Genomic DNA, 21,042 nt, shown 5'->3' with positions numbered 1-21,042 from the left:
CCTGCCAGTATCACCTCTCCTGCCCTGAAATCCATCAGCTTATTCAGGACTTGAGACAAATACTCGATCAAATTTTTATTTGGGCAACACACATTTGCCAGAGTAAAAATCCTTTCTCCAATCCTCACCGTCAAAAAAAGATAACGGCCATCCAGATCTGCTCTCCTTTCCAAGAGAACAAACTTGGTCCGTTTTGAGAACCCGATTGCCACCCCTTTGGCCCTCTTTATAGGGGAGTCACTATAGAACCAGTTTGGGAAGTAATTTGAAAACAGCCTGATGTGTGTGTCCAGTGATAGGTTTCCTGAAGAAACACAACATCTGCATTGTAGTGCACTTTCTCTCTTAACACCTTGTGTCTCTTGGAAGGAGAGTTCAACCCTTTTACGTTATATGTCAAGTGAATGATCTCGGTCATCTCGCCTTACTCTCATGAAAGGGCCTCATCGCAATGACACGTGCTTCTTTTAATACCCCTTTGTGGAGCCCCTGCAGGACCGGTTCCCATCCCCCCCAAACCACAATCCCCACCCCCCCACCCAACCCAGCCACCCACCCCATACCCCACCCAACCCAGCCACCCACCCCATACCCCACCCACCCTCATCCCCCTCCCCCCTGCCAGCCAATACCTGGTTCCGAGTCCGCAGCAGAAGGATACCTTCTAATTTGCCTTCTTCAATACTTCCAGCAGAGGTCTTAACTGGCGTCTCCTGGATAGGGTCCCGAGATATCGGCAAAGATCTGGATCACTGGCCCATCAAATTTTACACGCTGAACTCTTCTAAGATTGGTCCAGATATAATTTATATTCGTAATGATGGAATCTTATAATACCGTCTCTAGGTGTATCTTCGCTGACACTTGGGGGTTTCCTTATCCTATGGACCCGATCAATCTTCAGTTCTTCATTTGGACCTCTGTCTAATATTGGGTTGAAGATAGCTTTTATTTTGGTGGGCAGGTCTTCACCATGTTGTTCTGGTAAGGCTCGCAATCTTAAGTTTTGTCTGCGACTTTGATTTTCTTGCTCTTCTATTTTATAAAGTGTGTCCCGTTGGACCATTTGTAGATTCCTTATTTGTTGCTTTAATTCGACTATTTCTCGATCCTGTTTCTCTGAAGCTTCCTCCACTATTTCCACTCGCTTCAGCAGGTGGCCCATATCAGTTCTGACATTGAGGATCTCTGATTTGATTACATTTTCCAGCTTGGCAAACATTTCTAATAATTCAGTTTTTGTTGGTAGTGATTCCATGATACTCTCTTCCTCAAGGCTAAGATCTTTCCCTTTTCTGGATATTCCGCCGTGAGCGCCTTTATTCTTCCCTGGGTCTTTCTTCTTGTCCTTTCCTCCCTGCTGTTTGCTTTCCTGGGCTGGGCTCTTTGGGCTTACCGGGTTTACCTCCTTCAAGTACTTCTGGATGGAGCTTGCGTTTAGGCTGTCTCTTGGCTTCTTCGCTTCCGCCACTCTTTGAGGGCACCTTCACATGTTCACCACCACACACCAGCCCTTCCTCTCTCTCCCGCACTGCTCTACTTATTCGCTTCTTTCTCCTATCCCCCCACACTCCGTGCCTCCCTACCTCTCCGTAGGGTGTGCTTGTCACAGAACAGTGCTATTCCCAGCGATCAATAGTTTCGCTCTTGGTACCTTTGGTGTAGGGTTGAACACTAAATAGTTTAGGGCTATCCGCAATTACACATTCCTTAACCAATAATTACTCAAGCAGAAATCCAGTCATTCAGACATCTACAGTATTTTATGTTTTTTTTTTTTTTTTTTTTACGGAAAGAATCTTAATGCATATCTTGGCACAGCAAACTCCTCGAACCAGTTTAGTAATAACCCGCAGGATACCCAGGGGGGACTAACCCCCCTTTTTTTCCTTTACCAGGCGCTTCTCATGTGCTCATACAATCTTCTGCAGCCGGTGCATGTCATATCATAGTCCTGCTTAAGGTTACTACAGCTATCTAAGTGTTACCTCGGATTGCTGATCTTCTCTCCAAGGGGGTCTCTCCAGTGGTCCGCTGATGACCGCAGCTCTGGCCTGCTTCTCAGGATAGGATTCACTGAAGATTTCCAGCAAGCCACTGCCCCAGGCGATACCCGGGTATATCACGGAGGCTGGAGAAGTGGCTTCCAGCGGGCCGCTTCTGCCTGCTATACTCGAGGGATGCAGAGAGGCTGGAGGTATGGCTTCCCCCGACAGTACCCGGAGATGTCAGAGAGGCTGGAGGGGTGGAGGGACGGCTCAGGGACGGCCCAGGGAAGGCTCAACCCGGGAGTAGATCCAGAATGACAAAAGGGGAGCAGGGAAGAGAGCACACTCGGCCCGCCCAGAGGGCCCCAGGCCGGCCTGAGGTCCTCGGCTGTAAGCTGAGACAGCTGTATTACTTACGGCTCCGGCCACTAGATCGTCGGCTCCCCGCTTCGCATGCAGGTATTTTTAGCATCACGAGCGGTTCCGCCACCCGCTTCCACAGCACCGCCGTCAGGCCCCTCCCCCACCTCTTGTGCGTCACATCACACACTCCTCCAGCACCACTGGGGTTTTTTTTTTGCTAAACAAACGAAAAAAGACCGACATTTTTGAAAAAAAAATTTTTTCTTTGTTTCTGTTATAAAATTTTGTTTTCTCCTTCACTGACAGGCACTGATGAGGCTGCACTAATGGGCACTGATATGTAGAATTGATGGGCACTGATAGGCTACACTGATATGCAGCACTGATGGGCACTAATAGGTGGCACATGGCACTGGATAGGCAGCACTGATGAGGAGCTACTGACAGGCATTACTGATTGGCATCTGAAGGGCACTGACAGGCATTACTGATGGGGCACTGACTGGCAGCTTATGGGCACATCTGATGGGGCTGTGCTGATAGTCAATGTGCTGATTATCAGCACAGACCCCCCCCTGACAGGAAGAGCCACTGATCGCTCTCCCTGTCAGCGCGAACCGAGGAAAGCCGTTTCCCGACACTTCCTGGTTCATGCGATGATCAGCTGTGATTGGTCACAGCTGATCACGTGGTAAGGAGCCTCCATCAGAGGCTCCATAACACGATTGGAGATGCAGTGTGTCAGACTAACATACAGCTGATCACCAATCGGCACGCCCCCGCGGGTGAGCTCCGGCATGTTAATCTGCTGGAATTCATATGACACCAAGTCAGGATAACAGAACCATGGTTAAAAAGGATCTCATTCCCGACCATACTTTGCTAGAGGATGGGAGAGGGAACTAGGCTATGCATTCTTGGAAGGAAAAAAAAAGTATGGGGAGAGAGGCGCCAAGCGTAATGGTGAGAGAGGGTTTGGGTTCCCAGCCCATTTAGGAGGCAGCCTTTCCTCAGCCAGCTGTGTTAGCAATGGACTCATTAACTAGTATTTATATAGACATAGACATAGACATATACAGCGGGTAAAATAAGTATTAAACACATCACCATTTTCTAGGTAAATATATTTCTAAAGGTGCTACTGGCATGAAAATTTCACCACATGTTGGTAAGGACCCATGCAACCCAAACATGCATAGAAACCAAAATAAATGAGTTCAGAAATTAAGTTATGTGTAATAAAATACGAATCCACAGGGATAAAGTATTGAACACATGAAGAAAGGGAGGTGCAAAGAGGCAGGGAAAGCCAAAACACCATCTGAAAGCTATCAATAATTAGAAAGCAATCTTGCCCCTTGTCAGTGCAAATTAATATCAGCTGGTTCAGTCTCAACTGATGGCCTATAAAAAGGTGTCTCATTAACAAGGTGTCACACAAGAGACATCTCATGATGGGTAAAAGCAAAGAGCTCTCTCAAAACCTTTGCAACCTTATTGTTGCAAAACATACTGATGGCATTGGTTAAGAAGGATTTTTAAACTTCTGAATGTTCCAGTGAGCACTTTTGGGGCCATAATCTGGAAGTGAAAAAGAATATAATTGCACCATAAACTGGCCACGACCAGGTGCTCCTTGCAATATTTCTGACAAAGGAGTAAAAAGAATTATCAGAAGAGTTGTCCAAGAGCCAAGGACCACTTGTGGAGAGCTTCAGAAAGACCTGGAATTAGCAGGTACAATTGTTTCAAAGAAAACAATAAGTAATGCATTCAACTGCCATGACCTATATGAATGCTCGCCATGCAAGCTCCATTGCTGAAGAAAAAGCATGTTGAAGCTCGTTTAAAGTTTGCTGCACAACAAGTCTGCGAGTGCACGTAGTTCTGTGAGTGGTCTGCGAGTGCACGTAGTTCTGCGAGTGTTCTGTGAGTGCACGTAGTCTGCAAGTGCACGTAGTTCTGTGAGTGCACGTAGGTCTGCGAGTACCTGTGTATTGTCTTGTTGAGTACCTGTGTATTGTCTTGGTGAGTATTAGTGTCAGAAAGCTAGTTGTTAGGTAATTTGGACAGGGTATAATCCCCAATTCTCATTAAATTTAATAGGTATGATGGCCGGTGGGTGTGGAGAAGTGACTCGTTGTACATCTTGCGGCATGTATGCGTTCCTTGATCATCCGATCGAGGGTGAATGCTGCTGTGCAATATGTAAGCACATTGTTTCCCTGGAAGCCCAGGTTCTGAATCTGGAGAAGCAACTGTCAGCACTGAGAAGTCCCTCCATACTAAAGGAGAGCCAGGAACGTACACGGCAGGTGCTGGCAGGGGCCAGCAGAGAGGCGGGTGGAGACAAAGAGGTGCAGGTACTAGCGAAGAGTAGATGGGTGACAGTCAGGAAGGGTAGAGGGGAGAGTGCCAGGGAGGCCGATCCAAGGCCTCACATTGGTGAAAATTGGTGAAACTAGTCAGGGACCAGCACTGCTGGAGCTGAGGGACTCTCCTAGCTGCCGGGGGAAGAACTCCTCCAGTGATAGTGCGGTTGGAAGTGAAGGGAAAGGAAAGACACATTCTGGTAGTAGGGGACTCAATTCTTAGAAGGACAGAGAGGCCAATCTGTAACAAAGACCTGAAGCGCCGAACAGTATGTTATCTACCGGGCGCTCGGGTTTGGCACATCACGGATCTGGTGGAGAGATTTCTGGGAGGGGCTGGGGAAGACCCAGCTGTCATGGTGCACGTTGGCACCAATGACAAAGTCAGAGGCAGATGGAGTGTCCTAAAGAACGATTTTAGGAACGTAGGAGCTAAATTGAGGAAAAGGACCTCCAAGGTAGTATTGGTATATCGAGCCACACCAGAAAGGCAGAGGGAGATTAGGGAAGTAAACAAGTGGCTGAAGAGCTGGTGTAATAAGGAGGGGTTTGGGTTCCTGGAGGACGGGGCCGACTTCTAAGTTGATAACCAGTACTATAGAAGGGACGGGCTGCACCTGAGGAGGGTGCAGATCAGCTGGGAATGAAGATGGCCAAAAAGTTAGAGGGGTTTTTAAACTAGGCGATGGGGGGGGGAGGGTTCAGAGATGGAGGTAGTCAGCGCGGAACATATTTCAGAGGGTAGTATTGGGGGCATTAGTGGTAGGTTGACCAAAGTACATAAACCCAAGGTAAGTATAGTAGCAAGTCCTAGTTGCAATCTTGGAACACCTAATAAGAGGATAATAATAGGCGACCAGTATAAACTACATGGCGTGTTCACCAATGCCAGGAGCCTGGCGGACAAGATGGGTGAATTAGAGATACTGTTGTACGAGGAGGATTTGAATTTTGTGGGAATTTCAGAGACCAGGTTCAACAGCCCCCATGATTGGCTGGCAAACATTCAAGGGTATACCCTTTATCGCAAGGATAAAGGGGGTAAAAAAGGGGGAGGGGTATGCCTATATATCAAGAATAATGTACAAGTGAATTTGAGAGAGGACATCACTAAGGGAGCTAGGGAGGAGGTGGAATCCTTATGGGTAGAGCTCCAAAGGGATGAAGCTAAGAGGAAATAATACTGGGAGTATGCTATAGGCCCCCTAACCTGAAGGAGGAAGTGGAGACAGATCTCCTATCACAATTTGGATTAGCAGCAAGGATGGGAAGTGTTATCATAATGGGGGATTTTAACTATCCAGACATAGACTGGGCGTTCATCTAAGGCTCGCCAGTTCCTAAATGTCTTGCAGGACAATTTTATGGGTCAGATGGTAGACGCACCAACTAGAAATAAAGCGTTACTGGATCTACGGATTACCAACAATACAGACCTGATCACGGATGTGGAAATACGGGGCAATTTAGGTAACAGCGATCACAGGTCAATTGGCTTCAGTATAAATCACACAAATAGGAAACATAAGGGGAATGCAAAGACACTGAATTTCAAAAGAGCCAATTTCCCTAAACTACAAACCTTGCTAGAAGGCATAAATTGGGATAAAATCTTAGGAACAAAGAACACAGAGGAGAGATGGGTTTGCTTTAAGAGCATATTAAATAAGGGCAATAAGCCAATGCATCCCATTGGGTAATAAATTTAAAAGAGCGAACAAAAGTCCTGGATGGCTTAACTCCAATGAAAAATGCAAATAAAAGCAAAGGAGAAGGCCTTCAAAAAATACAAGGTTGAGGGATCATCATCAGCATTCAGACATTATAAAGAATGCAACAAGAAATGTAAGGGTGCAATAAGGACGGCTGAGATAGAACATGAAAGACACATAGCGGAGGAGAGCAAAAAAAATCCCAATAAATTCTTTAAGTATGTAAACAGTAAAAAAGGGAGGACAGACCATATTGGCCCCATAAAGAATAAATTACAATGAAAACAGAGAAAGTACACTCCGTGAAAGCACTCGTTAAAAACATCAAAAATAAGCCGGCGTATAAAATAAACGAACACCAGTGCAGGACATGGGGCGGACAATATGAAGGCTGGCAATGCGTAGCCACGCCCTACATGTTTCGTCACAACTGATGTGCCCCTTTGAAGACGGGTGTTCGTTTATTTTATACGCCGGCTTATTTTTGATGTTTTTAACGAGTGCTTTCACGGAATGTACTTTCTCTGTTTTCGTTGTAATTTTACAATAAATTCTATAATATTTTACTACACCATTGGAGCCCCTTTTGTCTTCCTATCTACCAATTTGGGAGCAAGCGGGTGCTTCTCCCCCCTCCAGGCACAGGACGTGGATCAGTCCGAATTGGAGACGCTGGACGAGTGAGCTGCTGTGGATGCTATCATCATATGGTCCCTGCAAAGGGCGAAATCTGCGTGCTCGTAAGACCTCGCTACTAAGGGGGTCCACCACCGAGGGTAAGGGTCCACCTTTATCACCTTTTCTTTGGATTCACTGCAATTGGATATCACATCTATTTATCCCTCTTTTCTTCCTTCAATCACACGGATGGTGGTCTGATGGATAGTGGATGGTTTTCCTTATACTTATGAACTTTTTTCCTTATACTTATGAACTTTTTTCTTGTTTTTACATTATGGATTATGCTCACAATCATTGGATTATATTATTTTATTCTACCAATTATTGATACATTTTCAGTGTCACATTTACATTTGATTGAGGTTTTTTCGCTGTGATTATTATTTAATTTACTGGATTTTTTCCACGGGTGTGTTTGGCACATCAATGCACTTTTCACACACCATTCACTTTAGGATTTTCACGTATATATATTTATTTAGGTTGTTTTTATTCTTCCAGTTTTTCAATTGTGTTTGCCAGTTCATTTATTTCTTACACATTTCTCTTACCTGATTATATCATTTGGGTAATACAGTTTGTAAGCGCACTTTTCACAAACTATAGGAAAAGGTCATTCAAAAGTGTAGGGGACTTTCACAAAGAGTGGACTGAGGCTGGAGTCAGTGCATCGAGAGCCACCACAGACGGATCCTGGACATGGGCTTCAAATGTCGTATTCCTTTTGTCAAGCCACTCCTGAACAACAAACGTCAGAAGCATCTTACGTGGGCTACAGAAAAACAGAACTCGTCTGTTGCTCAGCGGTCCATAGTCCCTTATTCTGATGAGAGCAAATTTTGCATCTCATTTGGAAACCAAGGACCCAGAGTATGGAGGAAGAATGTAAAGGCACAACACTGCAAGATGCTTGAAGTCCCGTGTGTAGTTTCCACAGTCTGTGTTGATTTAGGGAGCCATGTCATCTGCTGTTGGTCCACTGTGCTTCATTAAGTCCAGGGTCAACACAGCCGTCTACCAGGAGATTTTGGAGCACTTCATGCTTCCTTCCGCAGACAAGCTCTATGGGGATGCTGACTTCATTTTTCAGCAGGACTTGGCACCTGCCCACACTGCCAAAAGCACCAAAACCTGGTTCAATGACCGTGGGATTACTGTGCTTGATTGGCCAGCAAACTTGCCTGACCTGAACCCCATAGAGAATCTATGGGGCATTGCCAAGAGAAAGATGAGAGACATGAGCCCGAACAATGCAGAAGAGCTGAAGGCCGCTATTGAAGCATCCTGGTCTTCCATAACACTTCAGCAGTGCCACAGGCTGATAGCTTCCATGCCATGCTGCATTGAGGCAGTAATTGCTGCAAAAGGGGCCCAAACCAAGTACTGAGTACATATGCATGCTTATACTTTTCAGAGTTCCGATATTTTTCTATGTACAATCCTTGTTTTATTGATTGCATGTAAAATTTTAATTTTCTGAGATTGTGGATTTTGGGTTTTCATGAGCTGTAAGCCATATTCATCACAATTATGACAAATCACAGCTTGAACTATCTTGCTTTGCTTGTAATGAGTCTATCTCATATATTAGTTTCATCTTTTAAGTTGCATTAGTGAAATAAATGAACTTTTGCACGATATTCTAATTTTTTGAGTATCACCTGTATATATATTTATGATGGTTTCTTCATTTGTATGTACAAGAGTGCTGGTGTATTCTCATGTTCTTGGAAGAAGACTGGTAGAAATCTTTTCTCTTCACTTTTAGGTTGAGTATCGCAAGTCAGACACATGAGAGAAATTATAAATTGCTTAGTACAGGGGTCTTCAAACTACGGCCCTCCAGTTGTTCATGAACTACAATTCCCATCATGCCTAGTCATGTCTGTGAATGTCAGAGTTTTACAATGCCTCATGGGATGTGTAGTTCCGGAACAGCTGGAGGGCGATCAGAAATTTCTAGCGGGACTGTGGCATTGTGGCAGACAAATCTGACATTAAGAGGTTGATTTACTAAAGGCAAATCCACTGTGCACTGGAAGCACACATGGAAGTGGTCGCTGTAAATCCAAGGGGAAGATCTAAAATGTGGGAAGCTCTTCTGATTTCTATCATCCAATCATATACAAGCAAAAACACTTTTTTATTGTCCTTGAATGTCACCCTCAGATCTACAGCGATTGCACTTCCAAGTGCACTTATAGTGCACAGTGGATTTGCCTTTAGTAATTAAGTAAATAACCTCCTAAGTGACACTTTTTGGGGACCAGTGACACCAATACAGTGATCAGTGCTAAAAAAAAAAAAAAAATGCACCGCAACTATACTAATGACACTGGCAGGGAAGGGGTTAACATCAGGGGCGATCAAAGGGCTAAATGTGCTCCTAGGGAGTGCTTTCTAACTGGGGGGGGGGGTGCTTTGGCTGTGAGAAGACAGGAATCCTTGTTCCTGCTTAGCAGAAGCACAGGATCTCTGTCTCCCTACTAGCAAAACGGCGATCTGCCCTGTTTACATAGGCAGACCGCCATTCTGCCTCTCTCGTGAATGATCTGCGGGTCCAATCACAGCGGGAGCTGGTTGCCGGTGGTGCACGTGCGTGCTGCAGACCCTGAAGAGTGAAATCATGTGCACAGGAGCTACCTCCCTGTAGTACATATACGTGGGGAAATTAGCATGAGGTTAAACTAGGTCATTGGATAACAGGCATGACTTGACCAGAGACTCCAGAAGTGGTGCTACTTTCCATGTTCCTTGTGTCAGTGGCACCTGCTAAATGGTGGCTGGCAGAACACAGATCCCTAGACTTTGGAAAACAGCTGAAGTCTCCAGTGTCAGGGAGTGGGTAATTGAGCTTATTAACCTTTTCAATACTGGGCACTTTTACCCCTTCCTGCCCAGACCAAATTTCAGCTTTCTGTGCTGTCGCACTTTAAATGACAATTGCGCGGTCATGCAACACACTACCCATATTCCATTTTTATCATTTTTTGAGGCAGATAGAGCTTTTTTTTCGGTTTTATTTAATCCCCACTGGGTTTTTTTATTTTTTGCTAAACAAAAAAAAAAGACCAAAAATTTAGAAATTTTCTTAGTTCCTGTATTAAAATGTTGCAAATAAGTAATTTTTCTTCTACACTGTTATCAGTGTAAAGAATGTACTGAGAGCCTTGCCGGTTATCAGTTCTCTTTTCCTCGCACAGACACAGTGCGTGAGGAAAGGACTGCTGATAACCGGAAAGTCTGTTTAGATGTGATCAGCTGTGATGGGACACAGCCGATCACATGGTAAAGGGCCCCTGTGATTGGTCCTTTACCGCCATCTGTAGTTAGCTGTGTCAAAAGGATACAGCGGTCATAGAGCGCCCCCAATGCACACGGTTCTGAGAGGATGTCCATGGACGCCCTGTCAGAACTAGAGAGCTGTCTGTAGCTGTCTTTTGGCTATAGCACGGTACTAAAGTGTTTATGGTAATGAGGATGAAAAAGTTTAGAGCAAGCCTACTGGAAAGATACCCAAATAATAAAACTTTGGTATACCTGGAAGAAATTCTCTAGATCAGAGAGACTGCAGTTTTTTCTTAGACAATGATACCTAGAGCGAGGTCTTAGGATGGTTTGGTGAAGTGTGGCTGCCAAAGATTTCTCTGTTGTGTGCGTGTTTGTGTCTGTGTGTATGTGTTTTTTTTTGTGGTGTAGGATTTGTAGTTAAAATGGACGGGTTCAAAATATAGAGGGTTATAAAGGCTTGAAGAGTGGAACACACAAAAGCAACTAGCATTATTTTTAGAGCCATTTTAAGATGTAGAGAATTTGAGGGCAACTAGGAAAGTAAATTTTTAAATTTTTTGTAACTGGATAAGGATTTTGTATTATATATGAAATTGTACATGAAAGTAAAAATTGAATAAAAAAAAAAAGTGCAAGTTACAAACCATGTACAGAATCAAGATACGAGCAGAGAAGCAGACCCAACAGAATTGATTTAGAATCCTAAAATGTGGTTGAATATTAGAAGTAAGGGTCTTGTTAGCAGAAAGCCAGGAGCATATTGCAGTAATTGAGTTAATCAGGTACTAATTCTCTACTGACTTATGACAAGTTGGGGCAGGAGGACCTGGAGATGACCAACAGTAACTTAGATTGTAAACTCATTGAGGACAGGGACTGATGAGAGTGTACAGTAACTGTAAAACACTGCATAGATTGCTGGTGCTATATAAATGCCTGTTTAAATAATAAAATAAATAAATGTTAGAACTGGAGGAGGGTCAAGGGTTGCAGCAAGGCAACAAGACAGTGAAGTGAGCAAAATTCCAATCTAAGTAAAGAAGGGAATATGATTAGTTTAATTTTGTCCCAGGTAAAAAAAATGTATAAAGACAGAAATTCAGGAACTACTGTTTCTGACTTGTTTTAAAGGTTCAGTTCACCCTGATAACAAAACTGTCAAGTGGCCCCAATGGTTTCCAAATCATTACGCAGTGTTGGGAAACTCAGCAATAAAGAAGAGCGCGCTGCGAATGTACATGTTTGTGGACGAGGTAGAGTGTTCCAGGCTCATTTCCTGTGATGGGGGTGTACTCAACTGATCACCTGCCTAGCTTTTATGCAGTGCAGTCTGGATTGCTCAGAATGCTACTTTTTTGGCCAGGCTTTGTGAGCCTGTCAGGTATGGAATTTAAAAAAAAGCTCATTTTCTCAAAAGTGTACAATGATTTGGAAACTACTGACTGCACTGTAAATTTTATAATGGTGAACTAACCCTTTAGATAGGAAAGCCAAACATCTTGATTCTTGTGTTACTACCTGGTGCTAGTGTACTTAAAATCGCACCTGTGCCCAGAATTTGGACATTAAACCATTTGCATATTTTTAATAGAAGCCATCACTGACTTTTCTTGCACCGGCTATACCATCTTGTTTCGGTTAGCGCATGCTTTAGTGCAATGCACAGCAACACATGTTACATGCGATGCAATGCCAATTCAGAACAGCACCCCAATGCACCTTGCAGATGGACATGCGTTGCAGCTAATTTTTTTTATGTATTTAACAATGCATTACAATTCCTGGTCACGTACAGATTCACCTTAATCATTTGATTAATGCAATTTCAAAGTACTACAAAATAAAAGTTATTTAAAAGCCTTTTTTTCCAAAGTACTGTAATTACATAAAAAATATGACAATAGTATATTGTTTATTGCACACTGTCAAAACTATTTAACATGAGTAGATTTTTACACAATTGAATCATTTAAAACGCTGAGAAATTAATTATTACAACTGATATTTTCTAGGTTGTCTTCTTCAGTCGTTTGTACCACTCTGGTGCTTCTTTTTTCGTCTGCAAAAATGAGACACAGAAAAGTCATACATTTTTTGCCTATTTATGTAATGTGATTTTTATGATAAAAAAAAATATTACATAGTGATCCTTAGAGAGCTACTTTTGAAATACTTTTCCTTTCTCTTATCCACAAATCAAGCTAAAATAAATACTGTGAATATCATTAATATGCATTTATTAATTTGTTTAAAAAAAGTGGAATGTCTTTAAAATTGTCTTAGTGCCATGACATATAGGCCTATTGCTCAAAAGGTGTTTAAACAAAACATATACCTTGCCCCATTTTGAAACTCCACCTTACTGACATTTAAAAAGGATTTGATTTTGCAAGGAAGAGGAGTCATATATTAAACTTTGTGTACCGCATTTAATTCACTCAAGTTTCCTTTCACATGTACAGGTGTATGCATACATCATCCCCAATTGAAAACCAAGTCCGTTTGGTTGCTAAAGACACATGTGATGCTGTATTTATGCAACCTTTCCACAGTTAACTGCAAAGTGCTGTAGATAAACAGCATGGCTATGTGCAAAATTTCAACACTTCATAACGAGAAGAGTGAATGCTTCAACTGTGTGTACAGAGATAGCTGAAAACGTGGTTTTAAAACAATTTAAATAGGTAATAGTTATTCCTAATCTTGGCTGATATGAGAAATCCCTCTATTTTTTCAAAGCCAGACACTCTTGCAATAAACAAACCTCTGCTAGTCAGTAAGAACCCTCTGCTACCTCCTGCACTATCATTACCAATTCCTGGGTCAGTTTTACGACTTCCTAGGTAACCACTGGACAGGCTGGATGATGCAGATTTACTGTCTAATGAGAAGGCTGCAGACTGAGAGAGTTGACATAGGAAGCTATATTGCTCAATAAGTGTAGCAACTAGTCTTGAACCACAGCCACCTGGTGGTCACTACAATGCACTGCAGAACGGCCTCATTGTAGCTGACACCTCTACACTACACTACGTATAAAATGAACTCTGAACATCCACCCAGCACCCAATCAAGAAATTAGGTTGGTCTTTGTCATCTCATATACTGCATTTGCTACGCTTACAGAAATCTAACCTTGGCCTATACTTCAAATTACCCAGTTGCCTGTCTGGACCCCTGGCCTGTGAGTACAGTTGTGCCTCTCAGTTTTGTACTGCATCTGGCGGTATGCTGTTGTTCTGCCCATCTATCTAACAACTTGCATTACTCCAATACACACCCTGTCTGTTGTTGGCTATTGCAACACAGAGGACTATACAACTCTGACAACAAGGAAGATTCAATTATTTATTCAGGATCTATGTGTGTCACCTTTCTGGCAGGTCAATGTGGAAAATGCATGTAAATCACAAGATTGGCTGCACAGAAACACAAATCCTTTGGTAAATAAGTGGATAAACAAATACATGCGTCAACTGTGTTCTATGCCTTTTTTGTCATTAGTTTTGCCTTTAAGAGAACTTCTAGAAACATGGAAGCTGCTGCTGCTGACTTCTCTTTCTGCAAATCCTAGTTACCTGGCTGTCTTGATGACGTTTTTGTTTGAATAGTTTGTACCTGAAGAGAACAAGCATGCAAATTACTTTTTTTGATATCCCTACTTGTTTTAAGACAGGACCCAGAAAGTACTGAAGGCAGATTGTCAAAAAACAGACAGGCAACTTTTGCCTTTTAAAACGATTGCAGGCAGTGGCAACATTTTGCATATAAAGTTTACTTTATGCATCTCTTGCATTGTATATGCTCAGAACTGCCATGGTTTGTTTCAACTAATGGCTAAAGTAACAGTAGGAAAGCAGAAAGTTACACACTGAGGATGTCAGATGACATTTAACTTTATTAAACCTGGATAAAGCAAACTGCAGGCCCAACTAGGACCACACTCCCTAATGTTTCCCCCAAAATGGGCTTGATCACAGATCCCTACCCATACCGGATGAAACACTAGAGAGGAGAGGTTTTCTAGGTGGGTCTGCTGTATGCTTTGTCCAGGTTTAATAAAGTTGAATGTGATCTCACACATCGGTGTTAAAGTGCTACTAAACCCAGTAATATGAAAATAGTTCACCCCCTCCCCGTGCCCACAGCTTATAAATGTTCTTTTTTAGTTACTGGGCATGGAGGAGGGAAGGACTGGGCTGTTATTTAGGATCTGTATACAGTGCCTTGAAAAAGTATGAATACCCTTTAAAATCTTTCACATTTTGTCATGTTGCAACCAAAAACGTAAATGTATTTTATTTGGGTTTTATGTGATAGACAAAGTGGCACATAATTTTGAACTGGAAGGAAAATGATAAATGGTTTTCACATTTTTTTTTACAAATAGATATCTGAAAAGTGTGGCATGCATTTGTTCTCAGCTCCCTTTACTAACTAAAATCTAGTGGAACCAATTGCCTTCAGAAGTCACCCAATTAGAAAATAGAGTCCACCTGTGTGTAATTTAATCTCACTATAAAAACATCTGTTCTGTGAAGCCCTCAGAGGTTTGTGAGAGAACCTTAGTGAACAAACAGCATCATGAAGTCCAAGGAGCACACCAGACAGGTCAGGGATAAAGTTGTGGAGAAGTTTAAAGCAGGGTTAGGTTATTAAAAAATATCCCAAGGTTTGAACATTTCACAGAGCACTGTTCAAACCATCATCAGAAAATGGAAAGAGTATGGCACAACTGCAAACCTACCAAGACATGGCCATCCACCTAAACTGACAGGCCAGGCAAGGAGAGCACTAATTAGAGAAGCAGCCAAGAGTCCCATGGTAACTCTGGAGGAGCAGCAGAGATCCACAGCTCAGGTGGAAAAATCTGTCCATAGGACAACTATTAGTTGTGTACTCCACAAATCTGGCCTTTATGGAAGAGTGGCAAGAAGAAAGCCAGTGTTGAAAGAAAGCCATAAGAAGTCCCATTTGCAGTTTGCGAGAAGTCATGTGGGGGACACAGCAAACATGTGGAAGAAGGTACTCTGGTCAGATGAGACCAAAACTGAACTTTTTGGCCTAAAAGCAAAACGCCATGTGTAGGGGAAACTAAACATGGTGGTGGCAGCATCATCATGTTGTGTGGATGCTTTTCTTCAGCAGGGACAGGGAAGCTGGTCATAGTTGATGGGAAGATGGATGGAGCCAAATACAGGGCAATCTTATGCCCCAGAAATTCTCAGAAATTCTACCAGCAAAGGTCGAATTAGAGCTTTTGGTCAGAAATTCCAACCGTGTGTATGCTCCATCGGACTTTTGCTGGCAGAATTCCAGCCAGGAAAAGACTGAGAGCAGGTTCTCTATTTTTCGGTCGGAAAAAGTTCCTATCCGAAAATGCGTTCGTCTGTATGATAATACAGACTTATCTATAAAATCCATTTAGGTTTTTGATTGTAACATGACAAAACGTGGAAAAGTTCAAGGGGTATGAATACTTTTTCAAGGCACTGTACACACCCAAATGTGTGATGTCAACATCATGTGACCTGAAAAGCTCAGCGCAACAAGGAAATATTCTCTCCAGCAATAGAGACCAAACTGAGCATGTGCAGCAGTACCCTCACTGTGTCTTATTTGGCCTTGCCAAAAGAGACCCTGCATGAGGAGGAGGATCCATCCATACAGGATCAAAGAGCCTTTTTACACAATGCTTTAACCCCTTAAGTTTCACAGTGAGTATAACAAGCATGCTGTTCTGCATATACACACGGATTATACTGTTGTGGGTTTAGTAATACTTTAAGTTCATAGAGCATGGTTGGACACTCTTTGGTTAGCTCTCAGTGTTCCAGAGGCAAGGGATTTTCATACAGGCTTGGAGTGGTGACATCTCTCTACAAGTAACTGTATTTCAGAAATGGTTACTAACTTTCTGCGGGTTAATAGACACTTAACTTTGAAATAATCAACATCAATGTCAACATGAAAAAACAGCAAACACGAGTGTCAGGCACAGTGGAAATTAAAACTTCAAATAAAGCCATAAAATTGTAGATAAACAGAGAATTCACAATCCACAATTTTATGGCTGTAATAAAAACTGTCACCTGTAACAAATGTCAGTTTACGATTAACTACAAACAGCATTAAACATAAGGATGAAACGCTTACAAACAAAGTAGGCTGAGGTAGATAGGCATTGTCTTCCTGGTGAAGTTGCTCAGGAGATCCGGATTTCAGTTTAGCTGCCAGTTTCCGCTCATGTACTTTTGAACGCGGTACAACTTCCACTTGATGCTTATTATGGAGGTTAAATAAGACCTGTTTCATTTCTGCCATTTCCTGAAAAACAAAACCAACATTTCTACTGTGGCTTGTTCACAAGGAAGTCGATTTTCCATCGACATATACAAAAACAGATCAAAGCAAGCTTTATTTAACCATTACATTAAACATTACATTAAAAGCTTTATTTAAACTTTAAAACAAGCAAGCATTATCGTGTGAACCTTTTTAAACCTGCAACTGTAGTATTTTGGTAACAATAAGATGAGCACATGCGTATGTAGTTTTTCAAAACAAGCTGAGTTGTCCTAGATCCTAGATTGTCTAGGAGCTGGTAGAAAAGAGAAAGAGGACTGAAAAATGGGCAGGGGGAGTGAATGTAGGTATATAAAAAGAGTAAAAGGAAGGGGATAACCCAAGAGCAGAGTTGTTGGTAGGGAAGGATGGGGGAACAAGGGGAGGAAGGATGGGTAAGTGGCAGCTCCTAATGAGCCTGTGAGGCAGTCAACCAGCTATGTTATTGTGTGATCTAAAGAGGGAAGGTTATTGGCTAGTCAGTGTGTTCCAATCCTCATACATTTATCATAAGATGCTGTGAGAATGCTGAACAGTTGCTCATTGACTAGAAACCTACTTATCCTATGCTTAAGGTAAGGAATGACCTTGGCAACTGATACTATAAAGTCTGCCAGTTTCTGCTGAAATCGATCTACTTGATCCAGTTTATTAATCAATAGTGCACACCAGAGGGCCTTGCGGACTTTGGTGTGAAATATGGTAGAGAATAGTCTATAAAGATACTTAGATAAAGATAGATTTTTAGGAGGAAATCTAGCCAAGGCTTTTTTCTAATTTTGGTTAAGGTTGGGAATGTTTTACTACTGTCTGTGACGATTGCAAGAAGACTCTATTTGTGATCACCATGAAAGAAAGTGGAGGGGAATACCAGTCATGCAAAGATATTAAACATGAAACAGTCTGGCCACCTCCATTGCAGCATTTAGTTATGTCTTACACTACTTTGAATTGCAGCTATTGCCTTTTATAACTGGATGTGATTAAGCTACCAGACTCACAAGTTCAGACTTTTGCAACATTTTATGGGCTTCCATCAAGTCTTTACAACCACTGTTTTATATGTAATTTTAGGGGACTTCTCAGGTCCTCAAAAGGTTATTTACATGTACTAAATATGTTGGTACATAATTGGTTGCTGATCCTTTTGCACTCATACATGTGCATTGTGTGTATTTGCATTGCATTATTCACTTTCATTACATTTTTTATTAGGTTTTAAGACAAATCAAGTGTTCAATTCAGCTATGCCTGGCAAACAATTTGAAAGTATCACATGGAAAATCTCAATGATTGTTCCACAAAGTCTGAGCTTACTGAAGCTGGCCATAGATGGATGGAAAATCAGCCGCTTTAGCACAGACCAATGAGCCTGCTGCCAGATCGTAAATACTAATTCATGTATGCTCAGAATAAAACTGTATTGCCTCTAAAGTGTAAGCAAGTATATGGAGAAGCTAATCTTCTGACTAGATTAACAGTCTCACGGATAATTAATTTGAATTATGAGTATAAATGAAATGAGTAACAGTTTGACAACACAGATGAAATTACAGATAAGGAGAAAAGGAAGAATAGAGTAAAAGATAACAAGGAGGTGGGGATATATGGGGGAAGGAAGGCTTCTGAATTAAGGGGTTATAGTATGGTTAGACCTTTGCGTTTGAGTGTTGTATAAGCGTATTAAATTCATGGGTTCCACACCTTGAGAAATTTTTGTGGGTGTCAGTCAGAATACTGATCTTTCGATTGACGAAAAATGTGTGTTGTCTAATGTCTGGGAACATATAAATTGCTTCTTCCAGGCTTACATGGTTAGTCAGTATAAATTGGGATTTAGTAAGGCAGGGAGATTTCAGGTGGAAGAGTACAAACTATGGTTTGCATTGTATTTTTAACAGGCATTTATGCATATTTTTGTTTAAGATTTACTGAAAATTAAGAATACATACAAAAAAAGAGATGTTTTTCTATTATTCAGACACAGCAGCTGAATGGACACAGATGCATCTCAAAATTTGACAGCCCTACAAGAGCAGTTACAGGGCTCCTGAATGAACGCGGTCTACTCCTGCATGGCTGTCCAATTTCAACATACAAATAAATCTGTGCAGCCCTTGCATTTGCATCCACTTCCATAGACTACCTGTGTGCAGCTTGGGGCAAATGCAGATGCAAAAATGAATGCCTCCTGCAAGCAAGTACTGGTGCCAGCGCCCATCTGAATGAGGCCTAATACTCTTGCTATCCCTAACACAAATGAAAATCGAAGACTCACTTAATTGGAAATAAAAGTGTCCCCCAAAGAACCTTTACAATGCCTGCAATAAAATCTCAGTGGTGAGATCTGGGCAGTTCATGGTCTGTGCAGGTTTATAAAAGCGGGAGGCAAGCATTTGTACTGTTGTCACCTACTCATCTTTTCAGTGAAGCTCATTCAGCTTCTACCAGACAACTGGAATATTACTTTCCTTATCTGCTTATCCCTCACAGTTATTACATGTTGTATCACTTGTCATTTATCTGTAACGAGAAGGGCCCTTCTAACCCTCTGGTCTTGAATTTTATTAAAAAATGTACTGGTCTCTTCCTTTATCTTGTAAAGTGCAGTGCCAACTGTTGGCGCTATTAAAATCCTGTATAATAATAATAATAATAATAATAAAATAATCAAATAATAACATGTCTAATATGTACCAAGCAATAATGTTTCTCATTTCCTTTCATGTAATTTCAATAACTCTGGGCTTCCCTAACCATCATGAATCAATAGACCTGGAACCAAAACATTTTCATAATTCATAACCTAGGGAAGCTCAACACTTTTAAGGTATAATAAAACAGAATCTACAAAGTTTTATGTCAAGGAAGCACGCCTAGTAGTCAAACGCAGATACAGTGCAATATAAGAAAGTTACCTAGGTAATGTAAAATTCAAATTTGAACTGCCCTGTGCCATTTCTTAAAACAAGACAGACTGCATATGCCAAGTTATTTAGCATTAACTATTTGCACAACTCAGCCATGTGCAGTGGCATGCTAAAACATCTCAACTGCACAGCAGCTGTTTCAGTGGACTGCATAGCTAATGCCAATATGCTGCTTTGAGTTGTAAACTCTGCACACACGTTGCCAAGGGGATACATAGACAGAATTGCTTGATGAAAATAGCTCAGACAAGTATATTAGCATCTACATGTTCTATCATTAGAGATAAATGAGGCTATGTTTTGATACTAACAAGTGGTCTGCACACAGGTTATGAAAGCTCTAAAAAGAAACAAAGAATTAAAATACCCCCCCCCCCATTACTTACAAAGTTATTAGGAACATATAGCTTTTATTAGCCAAAAGCGGAAAATGACACCATATTGCCGAAAGCACGCATACACTCCTCCAAAATATTAATCTCAGGTGTTTCAAGTGATGGGCACAGGTTTACAACCTGAATAAAAATCAATTGGTGCAATAATGTGAATATATAAATATGTGATTGTAAGTAAGCTGCTATCACTTTAAGTGATTCCACTTCCACCTCTAAACCAATAATAATACAAAATACAGTGCTGCGCTACTAATCCTCAAAACAAAATAATCAACAAAAATTGTGTATATTCTAAAATAAATGTGTATTATCCAAAAAAGAACAGTGTGAATATATGTCTCAAAAGTTCATACATAAAGTTACTGATTGAAGAACATCCAGCCGCATTCCACCCCATGTGTAGATAAAGGTAAGCCTTGAAATCACAAGATGGCCACGTTGTGTGCGGACTGACATCACACCATGGCCATCTTGTGATTTCAAGTCTTTGCAGCTTGCACAAAGCTTATTGTGCTATCCTTGTGAGTGTATCCATTACTTTTTTTACCATTAAATTTGTTTTATCAAACAAAGAGCACTATATGTTGCCTTTTTCTTGCATATTTATACCTGATGAGTAAGATGATCGGGGTCTTTGGAACCCATTAAGGAGTCTTTTCGCCTAAGGAGATCTTTGTGTCCTGAGTGTACCGGGTGTCTTGATTATCCCCAGAAGGAACAACTGCTGATTTTACTCGTCTATGAGATGAGTGGCTGATACAGGTGGTGGACAGCACTTACCTTTATCTGCACTTGGGGTGGAATATGGCTGGATTTTCTTCAATCAGTCACTTTATGCATGAACTTTTGAGACATATATTCACACTGTTCTTTTTTGGATGATACACATTTATTTTGGAATATATACAATATTTGTTGATTATATCGTTTTGAGGATTAGTAGCGCAGCACTGTATTTTGTATTA

At 41.6% G+C, this 21,042-nt stretch overlaps 1 protein-coding gene across 2 annotated transcripts in view; it reads right to left on the bottom strand.

Annotated features, from left to right (window-relative positions):
- Positions 1-12,302: 12,302 nt before the first annotated feature.
- The window catches only part of PIBF1 (progesterone immunomodulatory binding factor 1), a 301,512-nt gene continuing 292,772 nt past the window's right edge, over positions 12,303-21,042 (bottom strand). For both annotated transcript variants that reach the window (XM_073614256.1, XM_073614257.1), the window contains 2 exons: positions 16,564-16,734; positions 12,303-12,466 (listed from right to left, as the gene is read on the bottom strand). In XM_073614256.1, coding sequence (XP_073470357.1) covers positions 12,416-12,466; positions 16,564-16,734 — 222 coding nt within the window. In that variant the 3' untranslated portion in view covers positions 12,303-12,415. The remainder of the gene's footprint in view (positions 12,467-16,563; positions 16,735-21,042) is intronic.

This window comes from Aquarana catesbeiana, linkage group LG02 (genome assembly GCF_042186555.1).
Source record: "Aquarana catesbeiana isolate 2022-GZ linkage group LG02, ASM4218655v1, whole genome shotgun sequence".
Classification (NCBI taxonomy): domain Eukaryota; kingdom Metazoa; phylum Chordata; class Amphibia; order Anura; family Ranidae; genus Aquarana; species Aquarana catesbeiana.
The sequence above is the reverse complement of the archived record's forward strand: the minus strand, read 5'-3'. Positions and strand labels throughout refer to the sequence as shown.